Below are 17,459 nucleotides of genomic sequence, written 5' to 3'. Positions count from 1 at the left end.
AGAATGGTTCCAATATGGTTTTGCCTTTGAAACTTATGGAGATAATGAGAAGACAGAGTTTCTACAGTAGTTGGAAGGAACAAAAAAATGAGGAGTTTATTGTAGGAATTCAGAGTGCTCCTACCTCCTCATTGCATCTTGCAGCACAATAAATTATTTTTTAATTTCCTTTTCCTTTTTATCCTACAACTGACCTTTTCCTTTGGCTATTTCAGCCTTCTGTAAAGCTGACATCTGCAACCTCTTCCAGGACTGGCACAGCTCATGAAATCAGCTAGTATTTACTCCTGGACTAGGTTCTAAGGTGGTATTTTAAGGTGTTGAAAGGATACTCTTGATAGAAATTGAAATCACAGTGGGAATAAATTGACTACTTTACATTGCCAATTTCAGAGATATACTAGAAATACATAACTGAAATCCTGAGACTCTGGACTGGGTCAAAACACCATCCTCTCTCTCCAGAGAGTAAATGATTTTGGTAATTTTATTTCAAATGTCACTCAATTTTTAACACTCCCTTTACTTTTTTTTTTTTTTTCCCCTTTTAAAACATCTCACATCCCATTTTGAATGCCTAAAGGAAAAAAAAAACTATACCAGCCACTCTTATGCTATTTCCCCAGATGGAGCTTAGCTGCTCTCCAAACTCTCCAATATGTTCTTGCTTTATGGAACAAAATTCAGAATGGCTGAAATCTTGTATTTATGCCAGTAAAGCTAAGATGTGTGATTTTGCTTGGGGGAAGATTTGAAATGCTAACATGAGCTGGTGAGATTTAGTAACCTCCAGCTGAGGAGTCAGAACAAGTTGCTCGAGGGCTTCTCCTCTACTCACTTCTGGTAACGATTCCCTGATTGCAATAGTTTCTTTTCAGACTTGTTTCTCCTGCCTTTCTGTAATCAGTTCTCCTTGATTCCTGGGTGAATATCTTTACTTCTATGAAATTTCTCCTAAACATTAACTTATCCATACAAACATACTGTATATATCATACATACAGTATGAAAATGAGGCAATTAAAACTATGAATCTAGATTCTGTATGCAAAATCTTCTGTTTTTCGGACTGTGTAATTTCAAAAAGACAGACTCTCTACAGATGGTATCTGTAGTGAATACATTAACAGCACTTTAAACATTTATCTTTCCTGATAAAACAAACTCAGCTCCCAAACTCTTCCAAGGGATACCTTTTGGGTTACATGCAGCTCCAAACTTTACTCATTAAGAACACCTCATTATCAAACATTGACAACTTTTTTTACTCCACTGTCTGATGGGCACTTTTACCAAGAGACAACACCTTCCAAAACTACTGTATTTTGACAGAATTGTCTATTGTCTCTTGTTAATCACTTTTGTAGACTTTTCCTCTGTTTTCTATATCTTTAATAAGATAAATTATCTTTAAATTTGTCATCTAGTCTGTCATACATACACATCTATGTTGGAGAGACATTCTGCTATAAAAATTGAACAGTATTACTCTTTATCCTCCTATTCCCCCATCTATTAAGAATGAGAACATCACCCTTGTATTGTGAACACAGAATAATGAACAGAGTAGAATCATCAGTTTATGGCTTTACAGTGGAATAAGCTTGAGTAAAGACAAAAGAGTGAAAATCCTGATTTTTAAACTCTCTGCATCAGTCCTTGTCTCCAAAGAAGATGGAAATATCAGAGACGTATTTTAAGTTTGGATTAGGGAACGACTGTACAGATGAAAAATTCTAACATTGGATAGTGGATCTAGAACATATTACTAGATTTTCTGTAACACATGAGAGTTTAAGTACTTGTAAAAATTGGTTTTGCTGCAACTCAACAAACTTTCAGCTACTACTTACCAAAAGTAACCATGGAGTTATTGTTCTGAATATCACTTCAGTAAAACAGTCTGTAAGCCCAACACAGGACTCTGTAATACTGTCTCTTTCTAAAGAACTCTTACCCAGTTGAAAAGTTCACCTTACCATATCAGTTATTTTTGTTTAGAATATATTAACTTTTTGTTCCTAATGGAAGCCAGTTAGAAAAATGAGGGTGAGAGGTTAAACATACATCTGGTCTCCCTATTTAACATAGAGGTTTATCTTTTGCATGTTGCTGACGATAATTTAGAAGGGAGGGGGGCCCAAAGGAAAAGCACATTTGTATATTTTTCTGTTATGAAAACGGCAGCCTCCATTTTTCATTTGACATATGAAATAGCTCTGCCATAAAAGCCTGTGCTTTTCAGCTTTGTGTTTAATTGTTAGAGCCAAGAAAAGGAGGTGAAGAAACAAGACAGATTTTACTTTTGCTAGTAGGACATAGTCAGCTATAGCAAGCATGGCTCTCATTATGCTTAAGTGAATTAGTCTGTTTCCTTTAAAAAAAAGGAGGGGGGTAAAAAAGGAGAGATTAACAAGCCACCAAGGACCTGCTGTAAGACTTTGACACTTTTAGTGGCTTGTGACAAATGACTTGTGAGTATTAGCTCTCCTTCAGAATCAGAAAACAAATCTACCATTTGGATAAGGAATGCAAAAAAAAAAAAAAAGGCAACAGCAACAAACTCTGCTACAAGGTCATGCTGACTAGGACTCATTACCAGTGGAAAAAGAGAGCTGAAGAACAGATAAGTTCTTTAACTGACTAAACTCTGAAATTACTTTTGGATGTCTAGAAATCTCTAACATTTGTCAACCTTTTCTAGGTAAAAAATATGTTACAGTCCTTCTGAAGGTATTCATGTGTTCAAATATTGCAACAATGGCACATATTTCTACTTATTCTCAAGAGGTGTTTTGGGCCTGGGATCAGCTTAGAGGCTCTTCTCTGGACTCATTCCAAGAGCTAAATACTTTTCTCAAGCTGGGACAAAATATAAGTGTGCTCTTCAGTTAGGCCTCTACAGATTCCTTGGAAGCTTCATCTTATGTGCTATGTTATCTGCACTGTCCTGCAATCCACTCTTGCATTATCAGTATATCTGAAAAGGGAATTTTGCACCTAGAACTTCTGTAGTTCAGCACACAAAACACATCTATAAATGAAGGGCTTATATATACATACTGCCTCTTTGGAAAGCAGAAACATTCTGAAACCCTCATGAAAAAATATTTAGTTGAAAACCCAACATTAAGAGTACTAGAAAATGCCAGACTGAGTTGACTCAAACACCAAAATTACATTCCCTTCCCCATTATGTGTTTAATGAAATCTCATCTATAACTTCTAGTATAAAGTACAAGGTAATAGAATTCATATTTTTCTCTACTGGTGTTTTGTCTTATCATTAGATACTTTTTGAGTCTGCATTGCTGTGTGAATACATGTACGCATACCTCACATATGTGACTCCTGCTTAAAAAATTTTGAACTGTGATTAAGGTTTGGAGATCCCTGGATAAGAGACCTGACTCCACTTCCCCCAGTGGCAACTTTTTTATAGCATTATTGAACTTAATAGTTCAGACAGCACTAAAGTTCTTAATGAATACAAGCATTGTGTTTTTCTTTTTTAAAAAAAATTCATTTTGGGTGAAAGAGTTACTGTAATTCAGTTGGTATTGAAAAGCTGCATCAGTCTTTATTATGTCCTTAGTATAGTTGGAAACAAAAAGGTTTTGTATTGCTGATCTTTATGGTCTACTGTGTACATGTATAAAATTAACAAAACCAGAGAAAGGAAGAGTTCTACAGAAAAATTAATATAGATATTTTACAAGAATGTTTGTCTCCAAATACTCATCTTTGCAAAATGTTTCCTGTTTCATAAGGAGCATCGTCTGGAAGCAGAGTCCACAAATGCATGTGTGGCAGAACTAAAGGAATAAAGCAAGCATGGTGAATTTTGAGCAAATCTGGATAATGCTTTGAGGAATTATTTGGTGTGTGGTCTGAGGCAAGAAGCCACAGAGAGGCGGAAGTTAATCTTATGTACTCCCCAGCTGCAGATATGTCTTTTTGAGAGCTGACTGCAGCAGGAGAAACTGAAGAAATGACCAAGAGACCAGATTAATTCCACATGAGCCAAGTGTCAGCCTCATTATAAGTGTTTTCACTAAAGTTGAAAAGACTTTAACTTGGATGGCTGTCATTTCAAAACAAAGTTGTGACATGTAGAAGTAATTGTAATAAATTAAACTGGAAGAATAATGTCTGTGACACTAAAGGGGAAGTATCAATAATTTAAAAAATAGTATAAAATAAATAAAACCCAAACAAATAACTCCAGTTGCTTAACTCCAATAGATTGACAGCATTTCAGGAAAATTAAGGCACTTCCAAAAGTACATAATACATTAATATAATAAATATTAGGAGGATGCCATGCTCAAATTTCATTTGCTGATAGGCCTGACAGTAAAGAGAGTGAAATAACAATTATATTTTAACATGGAAATTATACAGATCCTTGAGCTGAAACACCCTAGGGTTCATATCTTCAAAGCAAAAGAAATTTTAACATTGCTTGTGATCGCAATGTTCATACCAGATCCATAACCAGCATAACCAGATCCAGTTTTATAGGACAGATCCAATATGTGCCTCCACTCATGCTATTTGGTTAGGGGATCTTTTTGACATTGATTTTTGTTTTATGCTGTGCAAGAAATCTGTGGGTAATCTTGACATAATGCTTGCAAGAGGGGTAATATTGTAAATATTTTTTTAACTTCAGAGTTTTTTTCTGTTGAAAGACAAAAATACCTTAATTAAGGTACACAGACAGTTAACAGAATTAACAGACAATTCTGTTAATTCTTAAAAGAATTAAGAAGTAGCCTATTCTTCCCTGCTCTATCAGATGACATTACCCTCTGGTAATCATCCTCAGTTTTTGGGTTTTGGTTTTTTTTCCTGGCACTTGTCATGGTGTTACTGGTGTATTTCACAGATAATTGCCTTTCATAACACCCTTGCTTGTGTAGGAAGTATTGCTAACTTCGTTTTATAAGTAGCAAAGAGCCAAGGAGAAATTAGACTCAAATATTCTCAGAAATTTTGAGGTACAATGGATAACCAGCATATAAGACTAATATTCCCCAATACTTTATGGAATTTCTTATACTCAAATCTTAATTCCTGCAGACTATCCTCATGCCAAATTTTCCAGTCTTCTACCCTCTCTCTTTGAGCAGATTCCTACTCTGTGCTACTTGACAATCCCCATGAGGAGGACCATTAGGATTCCCTCATCTTCCTTAATCCCCTCAGTATTTCCACAGCATATGGTGAAGGACAATCATTCCCACAATCCTACATCATTACTCCAGTCTGTATCTGCCTCAGTCTTGTATTGAGACAAAAATCCACTGTAGTCATTAAGAATCTTTCTAAAGCTCAAATAACCTGCAAGCTCTTCCATAAAGAAAGCTGGTATTGGACCTTTTCTTTCCTTTCAGACAACTGAATAGCTGCTCTGTGAGGTATTTCATTCAGATGAAAAGTATTTTCTCATCCACTGCCCTATAGCAAGGTATTTTATACCCTGCATTTACTGACAGTAATCTTTCTGTCCATAGAGAGTTCTTAAAATGGTTTTAGTATGCCAGTGCATTCAGTCTTGTAGTTTCTTAATAGACAGTAATCACCAGCTTTTAAACAATCAGCAGTCGCTGTTCTTGACTGGTTTATGTCATATGAGGAAAGGAAGTACCCAGGAAAAACTAATATAGAGCTGCTACATAGTTTAAATGCCATGGCAGGTACAGGCTGGGTTCCAATTGCCACTCCTCAGGTTATTCAGGCACAGAAAGATGTGAATGAAATGGTCTCTTCATAGCACCTGAAGCACTATTTTATTTTTAGCCTTGTCCCCCTTTCCCTGTCCAGCAGTATTTCCCACAGTATATCATCAATAGGAAACATCATTATTCCCAGGGTAGATGGAATTACCAGTCTGCATGATCTCAGCATCTCTTTCCATCATTCTTTCCCCAAGAGTAGGGTTCCCGACAAAGCAAAATCCAAGAAAAAAAGCAAAACTTCTTATCTACCTTTAAGCCTCAGAAAGGGCATAACCTGTACCTCCCATTACTTGTCTTACTGAATTTTCTATTAGCTGCTTAACTGGTATAAACAACCCATTGGACCAAGAAGTGAGTCATTGCTTATGTGTGCTCATGGCTGTTTGGAAGCAGAGGTCATACTGCTTTATGAATAAAAGCTATCATACATGACTTTAAATGTTCATAATAACTGGATTTGCACATGTGATTTCATCAGCATCTTCACTTCTAGGAAGCTGAAACAATCATACTTTCATCCCATTTCTTACATTCTACTCACTTTCTAAGCTATTTGTGTCAGAACCACATGAAGTGAAAATTTAAAGAGCTTGCAATGGTTTGTAGGTCAGAATGCCCAGTGAAACTAGGTTTGTAATAATTTTCTGCTCCAGTTTACCTATGGTGGTGCCTTAACTCAGCTCTTCAGCCAAAGTATGAACTGTTGACCCAGCTACTAAAACAGTAGCACCAAAACTACACATGAATCTTAAATGGGAGGTTGTATTTTCAGCATCTGAAGAGACAGAGTAACCAGGCCTAGACAGAGAAGCAGACAAACAGAAAGCAACCCCACCTTTGCTGATGAGGTTAGCTCTAGACTCTTCTTCTGTGTCTTTTCATGTTGCCATTAGTTTTGCAGTTACAGATCCTCAGTGAGCACAGAATTTCTGTGTTGTAGTTATTAGCACTAGTGTTTTGACAAGGGAAAGGTGTCCTGTCATCAGAATGTGAACCACATGCACCACTCTGCTTCCTCTGAGACAGGGCAGAGGGGCAGAGTCATGAGCCCAGGTTACAGTTCAGGGGAAGGTTTTCATTAGCTTGTCTCCAAGGGAATGTGCCACAGGTACTAAGATAATTCATGAGGATAAGAGAGGTACTTCCAGATCAACTTCCCGATTGCCCTAAGGAGGATCAGAAGTTGGACACAACAGCCATTGTGAGACACTTCTGACTTGGGATATTATACAGCTCTACAGCTTTATGACATGGTTTATATTTTTGTTGTTTACATTCAGGAAAAAACAGAGAAAAAATAAGTATCTGGGAAATAAATGAGAAAAAAATTTGTTGTGTTGAAGTTAAAAGACCACCTCAGAGAACACTGGAAGCTTTAGCATCTCCTAAAATGTCAAAATAAAATTGTGAAAAGAAGACACTAAACAGCAGTCTTATAAAATATTAATTGTGTTAAATGCAGCCATCTCCTATTCCATTCTAGAGCACAAATTTTCCCTTGCTCACTGCAGCAACAAACTTGTAACTATGTATCTGCTTCAAATCTTAATGATAAGCTTGCAAAATATGACATCATTGATAACACACCAGCAGCCAAAACACTCTACTCCACCCTACTCCTTGCTCCAAAAGTCAAACCACTTGGAATTCTAGGGTACCTCAATGTCCTTCAGGTATACATTTCTCTTAACAAATATAGCTTGTAGTATTAGCAAACTGAAAAAATTAAGAAAAACCGACCAAATAAAACCCCACATTTTTTTCTTTAGTGCAGAGCGTGTAGCTCTTTCAAATGGTTTATTACTTTCAAGGGCCAATTCACCTACCCTTCTGCTTGCAAGTAGTTGATACTGAATATGATATTAGGAATAAAGCAGGTTATTAATCTTCTCAAAGAGGATAAAATGAAGAAGAAAACCCTAGAGCAGCCAGCAAATAGTACCTAATATCTACAGAACAGGGTCAGAGAAGACACAATTAAATTGGGAGTGGAACGTTCATATCCTAACACCAAGCACACACTTTTATACAAATTCAAAAGGCACCTCAATGTCTTCATAGTTTCAGTCTGTGACAAACAGATGTTACAGTGAGATCAGACAGGACAACTCAACATCACTGGCAGTTCACAGCTGCCAAAAGGGGTAAGACATGCTCCCCCTCTCCCCACTTCTCTCCCACTCATGACACATGCTGCCCCCATTTCTTTCTTGTCATCCTTTCTAGTACTGATCTGGTACTTGTCACACATCCCACCCACTTCCTCTAGTGCGGGCACAATATCATTGATTTATACCCAGTCTCCACTTAGCACTGTGCCTTAATTCCAATTAAATAACATCCTGAATGATTCCAAAATACTTCAGCATTCCGTCCCCAACTCCCACACATACTGACTACAGCTGCACAGCTGTGTGTCAGGAACCTAAAAGAAAACTTACATTTCATTTATTTCTATGAAATGTTTGAACCTCTAATATCAGTGGCAGAAGAAAGAAGAGCAAAGAGACTCCTCACAATTCCCCCATCCCCCTCAACCCCCTCATTTTCACTTCTGCTCACCACATAGGAAGACGAGTCAGGAATGGCAAAAAACAACTATGTCCTTCACATATGTTTTCCACCATGAAAGGAGTAGGCAGTATATTGCTTTCCTAAATCAAGATTTATGAAAGATCTGATCTTCTTCTTTATTTTTATATAACATTCATGATCATTCATATTCCTACTATCCATAACCTTTTCCTCTCTTTGACAACACTAAAAATTATGGAAGAGGGAAAAAGAAAAGGAATAAAACTGTTTGGTGTAGTTTCAACATTTCCTTTTTTCTTGAAAGTCAGCTTCAATGTGTGTGAAAATTCCTCTTTAACTGTAGAAGATATACACTCTGACAGATTATTTAGAGGTAAATGTGAAAAGGGACAGGCTAATAATTCTTTAGGCTAACTATAAAATAGGGGAATGCTTTACAGCTGACATTGTGAGTATATCAACCCAGTAATTGGATGCACGTGTTAGTAGCAGTAAAAAGGCACTGTCCAGTTGTCCACCTTACATGGGAATCTACTTTGAGCGTATTCTTTGATTTACTGTTGCAATTAGAACTGAATGTTCAAAGAAAGAGCACAAGTGACCTAATTTAAAAACAGTGCCTTTAAAGCCACTACTTAGTATGAGACTTGGCTTACTTGTAACCATTTCTTTCCCCTGCAACTTCTATTTGTTGCACTGTACTCATGAAGCACCAAAAATCAATTTTAATAATCTGCCCAACTAATGAATTCATTTTTAATATTCATTCAATGAGCAAAGATTTAGCCACTTCCTCCTGACTCCTACCCTTGAAGATTTTAATTCTTTTCATAAACACAGAGAGCTTTCCCAGGCTGACTTTTCAAAACTTCATGAAACACTGTTTCCTGTCTCCTTTTTACTATGTTGTAACCAACAGAGATGTTTTACAACAAATTGGCACAAAAACCAGAAGCAATTAGGGGAGCTAGGGAAGGATCCCTCTAGTTAACAGAACTAATGTTGGAAGCACCATTAACTACTTTTCCCTGTTAAAGCATCTGAGCAATGAAAGGATGCAAGATAGCAAAATATCACATAAAAATAAATTGTCAAAGAAGGAAAGCTTGTTTGACAGGTACACACAGTTAAAATAGTGGCACTAGTGGCAAATCTTTGATCATACTTACCAACTGAGAAACTAACATGTGCTAAGATTAACTAAACTGGTCCTCCATTTCTTACCTGGTAGTTTGGTATACACAGCCCAAAACGAGCAAGGGTTACTTTTTCATGCAGCCTCATCAAGCTGACACTGGTTGGCAATGCTGATAAACAAAATATTTGTGATGTTCCAAGTGACAAAGAGGTCATTAGATGATATACCCCAGAATATTAGGATAAAGTAGTTCAGTGATGTATACAGCTGCAAGCAGTAGTAGCAAGTGTTTAAATGAGGAAGCTGAAATTTCAGCCTGGTGCTAGTGTGTGGAAAAAGAGACTGCAAGAGCTTGATTCAAAAAGCTCTCCACCAAATAGAAAACAATGTTTGGTCATGGCATATCAATGTCAAGAAGGGAGTATATAAGAAATCCCAAACCGACCAAGTAATTTCTCTGCTTTGTTGACACTATCATCCCAAATACTAAGCCTAGAAATAGAAGCACAATGTTATTTACATATACTTTTTTTTCCTATGTAGAATATTTCTTGTGGAATTAGATTACTTTCTCATAGGAAAAAACAGCAATCCACCTCACATGAGTTGTTGCTCTATGTTCATACAGGTACCTGTGATTTTTAACTTAAGACACAGTTTAACAAGATATGTGCATAGAAAAGTTTTCTTTTTTTTTTTACATGAAAGGCTCTGCAATAAATGAAAACTCCCCTATTGCAGGATCTGATCTGACTCTCATTTGAAGTGAAAAGGCCCCTATTCACACACACAGTTCAAAGACATCTGAAAGTCATCTTAAAATGCCTTATTTCAAAACAGAGGATCTTATCCTATGAGTGAATGCATCCAAGATGTTTCAGAAGTGTAAGCACATTCTATACTGCTCACTCAGCTAATGCCATCTTCAGGGAAGTTTTGACTGAGTCACTACCTGTGAACCCTCCCATTAAAACAGACATGGCATCTATAAACCTATACGTCCATGTCCCTTGTTTTCTTTCTTCTGGGGTTTGGGAACAAACTTCCAGTTGCTCCTAACTCTTGGGATTTTTTTTCCCAAGTGGCTATAAGTTAGATTTATGGAGACAAAAAGACTTCTTACAACTGTGTGTTTTGAAAAGATTTATGACAGGGCTACAGTATCAGCATGGAGGGTCCACAAGGCAGGAATGCAGTAAGGGTAACAGGAGAGTGTCATGTAGACATTAAATAGTACAATTCTTTCCACATTCATAAATCCTAAGTGCCTACGGTTTTATACTGCTGGTTATAAATTATATAACTGAGTTCTACAGACAAAAAACAAAAACCAAACCAAACCAAAAAAAACCCAAAAAAACCCCAAAACCAAAAACAACAACAACAACGAAAAATCTATCAAAAAATGAGAAATCACGTCCTTAAGAACATATACATTTCACAGTAAGGAACCAACTTTTCAAATTACTTCACTCATTATTATTTCCTATTTTAAGTATTTTGATTGGTAAAGTCATAAAACAGAACTCTTTGGACAGTAAACGAGCAAAACACTAGTCAGTCTTTAGAAAAACAGTGGAAAGTTCTCACATTAATTTACAAACACATATGATAAGGAGTCAATAATCCCAAACAGTTAGTTTACAAAATGTTCGGTAGGAAAAGAGTCTATTTTATCAATTATTCTAATCTGCTTGGAGTTTCATAACTGATGTTAAGGTACCTATGGCACTTTATTGTTTTTCCTGCACCAGAGGTATGGTGAAAAAAATGAGTATCAAATGAAGTATACCTAATCAAAACACACTTAATGCTATTTTTCGGCATATAAACCAATCTAGAATACAAATACCTATTTATATGTCATGTATATATGCACACAATTAAAATCCTCATTAGTAATGTTCAGCACTTCTAGTAGTTAAGTGGTTCTTTACAATCTTTTGGGCTAAAGAATGAGGGTCAAAACTTTCTTCTTTCACTCACTATGTTGTTAAGCTTATCCCACGCTAACCAAAGCAAAAGCAAAGACTATCAGGGAATTCAGGAGTTCCTAAAGCTTAGTACAAAAGATAATTGAATACTTAGAAGAAAAGCCGGGAATAGGTTAGCTTGTGGGAAGTAGCTAATTATTTCTTGCTAGCTCCCCTGACATACATTTTCATTCTGCAGCACGGTGCCTTTTTCTTGAAATAGTCCACTTGGGTTGGTCAGAAGACAAATTAGTAGAATATCTTTGCTTGGAACGGCTTTGCTTGAACTAAATTAGCTTACACAGTTGAGGATGCAGACCCTCGTTGTCCACCTCTTTGAGCGGAGGTGACACCAGGCAGTGGCTGTGCCGCCATCTACTGTGGGTTTTGCATAGCACTGCTTGGTCCAAAGCCCGCAGGGATCCCTCCAGCAATCCTTCCCACTCCTCCTCTCCAGGCTCAGTGACGCAGACTGAACTCCCTGAACGTGTACCTAAGTAAGAGCCTGGTCCCGCCATCTTTGCTAAGGCAGAACCCCCTCCACAGACTGCAGGTCAGCTGCTGCTAACGAAGTACTGTGTATTTTGTTATTGTTCTCCAACTAATAAGGTCTGTCCTGCAAATTTGAAGTTTGTGTGCCTTATAGTACTGTGAATGGTTACCTTAGAAGACAATTGAAAATTGTACAGCACTGAGACACACATTCAAGTTTTCTTGAACCTGCTCATCATATATCATGCAGCTTTAATGCATGTCAACCATTAATCCCAGAGAGTTTCTCCGTCTTAATCAAGAGAACTGTCAGTGTGGGAGTCAAGTCAGAATCTGCACACATGCAGTTCCCTCTCAATTTTAATATTTGTCTTAAGATTCTTTTGGTGATCCCAGAGCTCAAGGTACAGGGAAAGCTTTTGTTATTGCTCTTTGGAGGATTTTTGGATTTGTTCGTCCCTCATCTAGTGTGTAAGCCTCCAGAAAACACTACAGCTCTCTCTATGTGTGCTTGTGAAGGGCTCTGTCAAGAACAGGGGCAAGGGACTTCACAGCTGTGGTGCTGCAGGACAAGGTAGTAGTTGTATTCTGAGGACCAACTTCCAGATGTAAGGAAAAATAAAGTGTCCTACATCTATCTAGTGACAGACACTTCCAGCCATGCCAAGTGCTGCAAGTTCTGCCAGTTTTTTGACAGAACAGTCAGGAACCACCTGGTACTCCGCAGGTAGAGAAAGGATGATGGAATAGTTCCAAGCAATCAAGTCGGAATACAGCTGCCAGATAAACTTTAATTTAGTGCACTCTACACAATATTTATAGAGCTAATCCATGAACGCTGCTTGAGCCGTTTAAAGGCTGGAGACTAAATTCTGCTTTCTGAATGTTTATTCTGAATTTCTCCAACTGTTCTTCTTATGTGGCAGTGCTTAATTGGCAGAGAGCCATGAAGGCTGTTGTCTAATTACACAACATATCACGATCTTACAGACCTACTGATAAGGCTTTACTGCACCATAAACGGATCTTAAACATTAACATATGAAAAAATTAGCCTCCAAATTAGAATATTTCAGTCTGTGTGTCAATAGTCACTCTTATTTGTTTAGGAAAACATGGTTTTGGAGGGAGAAACTAATTTTAGAGATTAAATAGCTTGTAATGTTAAACAGGCTACAATTTAGTGGCCTCTCTGGCTAGCTCTATGCAGGGCAGAAATCTATTCACATGTAATTACTTATTTCAGACCATGTGAGAGATACCATATCTTTGCATGGAATCAGTCCAGCTGGGGATTATAGCAGTATTATGATAGCACTGCTACACATGATGCTGTGAAAAACATAGATTTAGTGAATTCACTTGCAACATTTTGCTACACAAACAGCCTTGAATGAAGGCACAATAAATATATTTTTAAATGATCTCAGACTATGTTTTTACAGAAAAGACAATGTCACACTGCATATTATAATGACTATTAATCAGCAACATAGAACTCGACTTCTGTCAACAGGATAGTAATAGTTTTGAGCTGAAGGATGTGCACTAGGTCTGCCGTTGTGATGAAGTACAGTGGGGGAGCTGCAAGTTTTAAGATGACTGCACTCCTTTCTTCACTGAATGTAATCTTCAGTGATAGGATGCAGTTATGTATAATAAAGGCATTGCTTTGCTTTTGTATGAAAAAAATTACATTCTCCTCTCTTTCAGCAGATACTGTGCAGATGTGGCAGTAACCATGACATCACTGAGAAGGCAATTCTCTTTCTGATGCACTGACTGAAAACCAGGACACACCGTGCACATCCCCTCCCACAGTTGTGGGGGGTTGTTCTTGCATGTAGCCTGAAAAGGTAGGAAGATGTATTTGTGCATTTCAGTCTATTCTACCTCTTCTTGGCAGGATTTTGCAAAAGTTCAAGCATGTGGGTAAGTTTACACACTGAGCAATTCTGCTGGCTAAGTGGGACTGCTCAGATGTGTAGCTACTTCCCTAAGTACACTGCTGACAGACTGGGCACCTTACAACCCTTTTTGGCAGCAATGTGCTATACAGAATGGTTTGATGTTCTCAGAGATGCATGCAAAGCCTTCAAAATCCCATTTTAGGGGTGCTGTTCTCCTCCAAATCCAAAGGGAATCTAAGAAACACAGTTTTAGGACCTCATCCATACAAATTCATCAAAGTTAAGCCTCCCTCACAGCTCTGTTTTTAAAGAATTTGCCTTTCTATGTAATACAGAAAAGGAGGTGGTAAGATTCAGCTGCTTTGACATCTAAAGCAAATATTAGAATGTGTGATAAAGCATGAAGTTGTAAGGTGGAGCAAGTGAAGCAGCAACACATGATACTCCAACCCTTTTCTCACTGTTTCTAAGGTTATATTATGGTATTTACTAGAAATACAGCTGAATTGACAGCAGCGTCTGTCATATAGCAAGGCAACCTGCTGAAGAACTCCGTATTTTACAAATTAGCTAGCAAGGGATCTACTTAATTCGTTTTCAGTTGTTTTAATTTAACAGCAGATTTATTCCCGGGTTTATCTGGATTTATGTAAAACAACACAAGAGCCAAAATGTGGTTCTTTACCAGTTGAAGAAAGCCTTAGCGTCTCCTCGAGTTGCCTAACAGAGCTTACTTTCTCAGCATGTTCCTATAGCGGGACATAGTCAGTTAAGATTTGTAAGAGAAAGCAATACATTGTGATTTAGTACAGTTCAATTTGAGACTGCATAGGCAGGAAAACCAAGTAAAGGGTACATTTCTAGCACTAACAGCCAAAAAATTACATTACCAGAAGCACGCTATTACTAAGCATCTAATTAGTTCTAGAGAAAAAGCTCGAAACTTCAGCTATGGAGACTGCCATATGACTTTTGCTCCGAAATAATTTACTTTAAAAAAAAAAAAAGAAAGGAAAAAAAAAGAAAGAAAGAAAAGGACAATGAAACGCGTGTGAGGTCTGTGGGAAGGCAGCCCCAGATGTTTACAATGGAGCGAGTAGCGGTATAGCGGCGCTGCAGCCCGGGACCGGCGGGGCGCAGCGCGGCACCGCCTCCGCCGCACCGCGGGCGGCAGCGCGGGCGCGCACCGGCTCCGGCTCCGCGGGCACCCCCGCTGCGGAGAGAGCGCACCCGGCAGGAGCCCGGCCCCGGGAATGAACAGCCCTGCTCCGGGAGCGGGCCGCAGGCAGCGCGGAGCGGGCGGCTCGGGGAGAGGAGCGTGCGGGCAATCGATTAATTGTTCCAATGCAGCGCTCTCGTCAAGGCACTCTAATGACAGGGGATAATGATTTTCAGATTCAGGAGACAATGTCCCCCACACACTCCCCGCCACTTCCTTGCAAATCTTTCTAATTTGCTCTTCTGCCTGGCGAAGAAACAAACGGTGCTCAGCGAGGCCATTTGCAAAACAAATGTAACCGGAGAGATTCGCAGATACGGGCTGGCCGGGAGCGGCGTCCCTGAGGAGCCGAGCCGAGCCCACCCAGCCCTGCCGTGCGCCCCCTCCCCTCCGCGGCGCCACCTCTCCCTTTCCCGTCCCTTCCCTGCCCGCCCGGGCTCGGGCGCTCGGCCCGGGGAGCAGCGGCCCCTGCCCGGCAGCGCGGCGGCAGAGCCGTACTTACTGAACGGGCAGTTCTCCTTCTTGGTGCCGCTGACCTTGCCGTTCTTCTCGATCTTGAGAAAGTACTTGTTGTAAGAATAGAGCTTCCTCTTGCGCACGTCTCCTTGGAGGTGATTGTAGCTCCGCACGTGTCTCCCCGCACTGGAAGGAGAGGAGAAGGACGAGGGGAAGGAGGAGGATGATGAAGAAGAGGAGTTGGTGGCCTCCGGGGACAGCATGTCCTGGCCGAGGTCATGGCAGGTGACAGGCACAGAAGACACCAAGAAGAGCAGCAGCAAGCAGCAACAAGGCAGGTGGGAAAAGGCTGAGGCACCATTTGTCAGTATCCATTTGCACATTGTACTGAAACTCTGGGCGCTGGAAAATGTCTTATCAAATGAAACATACTGGAAGGGTAAAACCTGGTAAAAGGCAAGTGGAGAGACGGTGGTTGCTGCTTCTGGTTAGATTCCTCTGAGCTCTGATCTGGCCTGAAGTAAGTGCACCAACATCCATAACTCAGGGGACAAATCGCCTCAGAAGTTGCTGCCTTTTAATCCTTCGAGTCCTCCCTCAGAAAAAAGAGCTGTTGGTTGTTGGTTTGGTTTTTTGTTTTTTTTTTTTTTTTGGGGTGGGGGGGTTGGTGTGGTTAATCCTCTTTTCTTTTTCCCTTCCCCACTCCCCCACATGCACACACACTCCCCAACCTGGTTTGAGACTTTCCAGTAGTTATTTTGTTCTCTTCCTCACTCCTTTCTTCACCATCTTAGATGCAGAAAGGTCTGAAAAATAGATGACAGCAAAGTCAATGACAACAACAAAAACAACGAGTAAGATAAATAATAACCAGCGGAAAGGGGTGCCGGAATGGATTTTTCACACATACACCTTTACACACACGCGCACTCACACTTTGTGGCTTTGCACCTTCTTCTGATCTCCACCCTCTTGCCTTTTTGCAAATCCCAAACCAGTTGCACAACTCGTCCTTTTCTCACTGACAACCCCAGAGGAGGAAGTTTCTTTGTTTTGCTTTGAATTCTCCAGAACAGTATTAAAAAAAAAAAACCCGAGAAAGAGAGAAGGAGAAATCCCAACTTGTCCCCCCGCCCTTCCTTTCCTTTCCTTTCCCTCCCCCTTTGGTTGTAAACAGGTTGGAAGCTGTAGCCTAAATGTCAGCGATTACAAGTCAGAGGTGGGATGTGCCTCTGGTGGTCAGCCCTTATTTGCAGGGGGTCAGGCAGTGGTGGGACATCTGAAACCTTTTTGCAGCTGGAGCGAGCGGTGCCTGCTGCGGAGGCAGCCCCGGGAGCTGCCCTCGCTTCCTCCCGGGCTGCGGCAGCCGCGGCAGCCGCCGCCTTCGGCTCGCTGCTAATTGCTCCTAAAGCGTCCTTCTCCTCGGAGCGCCGGCCACCAGCATGGCTTAGAGACTCATGCTTTACTAATTTCCCTGTCTTCCAAGTGAACCAATCCCCTCCAGGGAGGCTTCCCTCCCCCTTCACTCTTCCCCCACTCTCTCTCTCTCTCTCTCTCCCCCCACCCAAAAAAAAAAAAAAAATCTCAACCAACCAACCTCCTCCCCTAAAAAACCTCCCCAAACTAACAAAAACCAACCCCCAAAACCCCAACTTGTTTTCTAGTGGAGGGCTTTATTTTATTTTTTTTGGCAGTGAAGTGATTGAGAAAGCCACCTGGAGCTTGTTGCCTGCTAGATCTCCCCCTCCCCCCCGCTGGAGGAGGGGTTGGGTGGAGAGGTTGGAAAGGAGTATATACTACAGGCAGACCCTGGAAAAGCAGATTATATGCTGGTCAGAGAGAGTAAAAAGGGAAGAGACATAATTAGCTCCTTTTCCTTCTTCTCTGCCAGCTTGCATGGAGGTCTTTCTCCCTCCTTCAATGAATCACTGATTTCTCGCTTCCGTTGCTGAAATAAAAAGTTCACACTTTAGCCTGCTCTTCCTTTTAAGC

At 39.9% G+C, this 17,459-nt stretch overlaps 1 protein-coding gene across 2 annotated transcripts in view; it reads right to left on the bottom strand.

Moving 5' to 3' along the window:
* Positions 1-17,067, bottom strand: part of FGF10 (fibroblast growth factor 10) — a 60,583-nt gene extending 43,516 nt beyond the window's left edge. Inside the window, exons 1-2 of one of the 2 annotated variants that reach the window (XM_071425447.1) lie at positions 16,754-17,067; positions 15,514-16,273 (exon numbers count right to left, since the gene is read on the bottom strand). In XM_071425447.1, the coding sequence (XP_071281548.1) occupies positions 15,514-15,850 (337 nt within the window). In that variant the 5' untranslated portion in view covers positions 15,851-16,273; positions 16,754-17,067. Of the gene's footprint in view, positions 1-15,513; positions 16,274-16,401; positions 16,616-16,753 lie in introns of those variants that run through there. The other variant, XM_071425446.1, reaches the window with a different exon arrangement.
* Positions 17,068-17,459: the final 392 nt, after the last annotated feature.

This window comes from Agelaius tricolor, unplaced genomic scaffold (assembly GCF_023055355.1).
Source record: "Agelaius tricolor isolate 1412-34295 unplaced genomic scaffold, bAgeTri1.0.p SCAF_4, whole genome shotgun sequence".
In the NCBI taxonomy this organism is placed as follows: domain Eukaryota; kingdom Metazoa; phylum Chordata; class Aves; order Passeriformes; family Icteridae; genus Agelaius; species Agelaius tricolor.
This window is presented reverse-complemented; position numbering and strand designations above follow the sequence as displayed.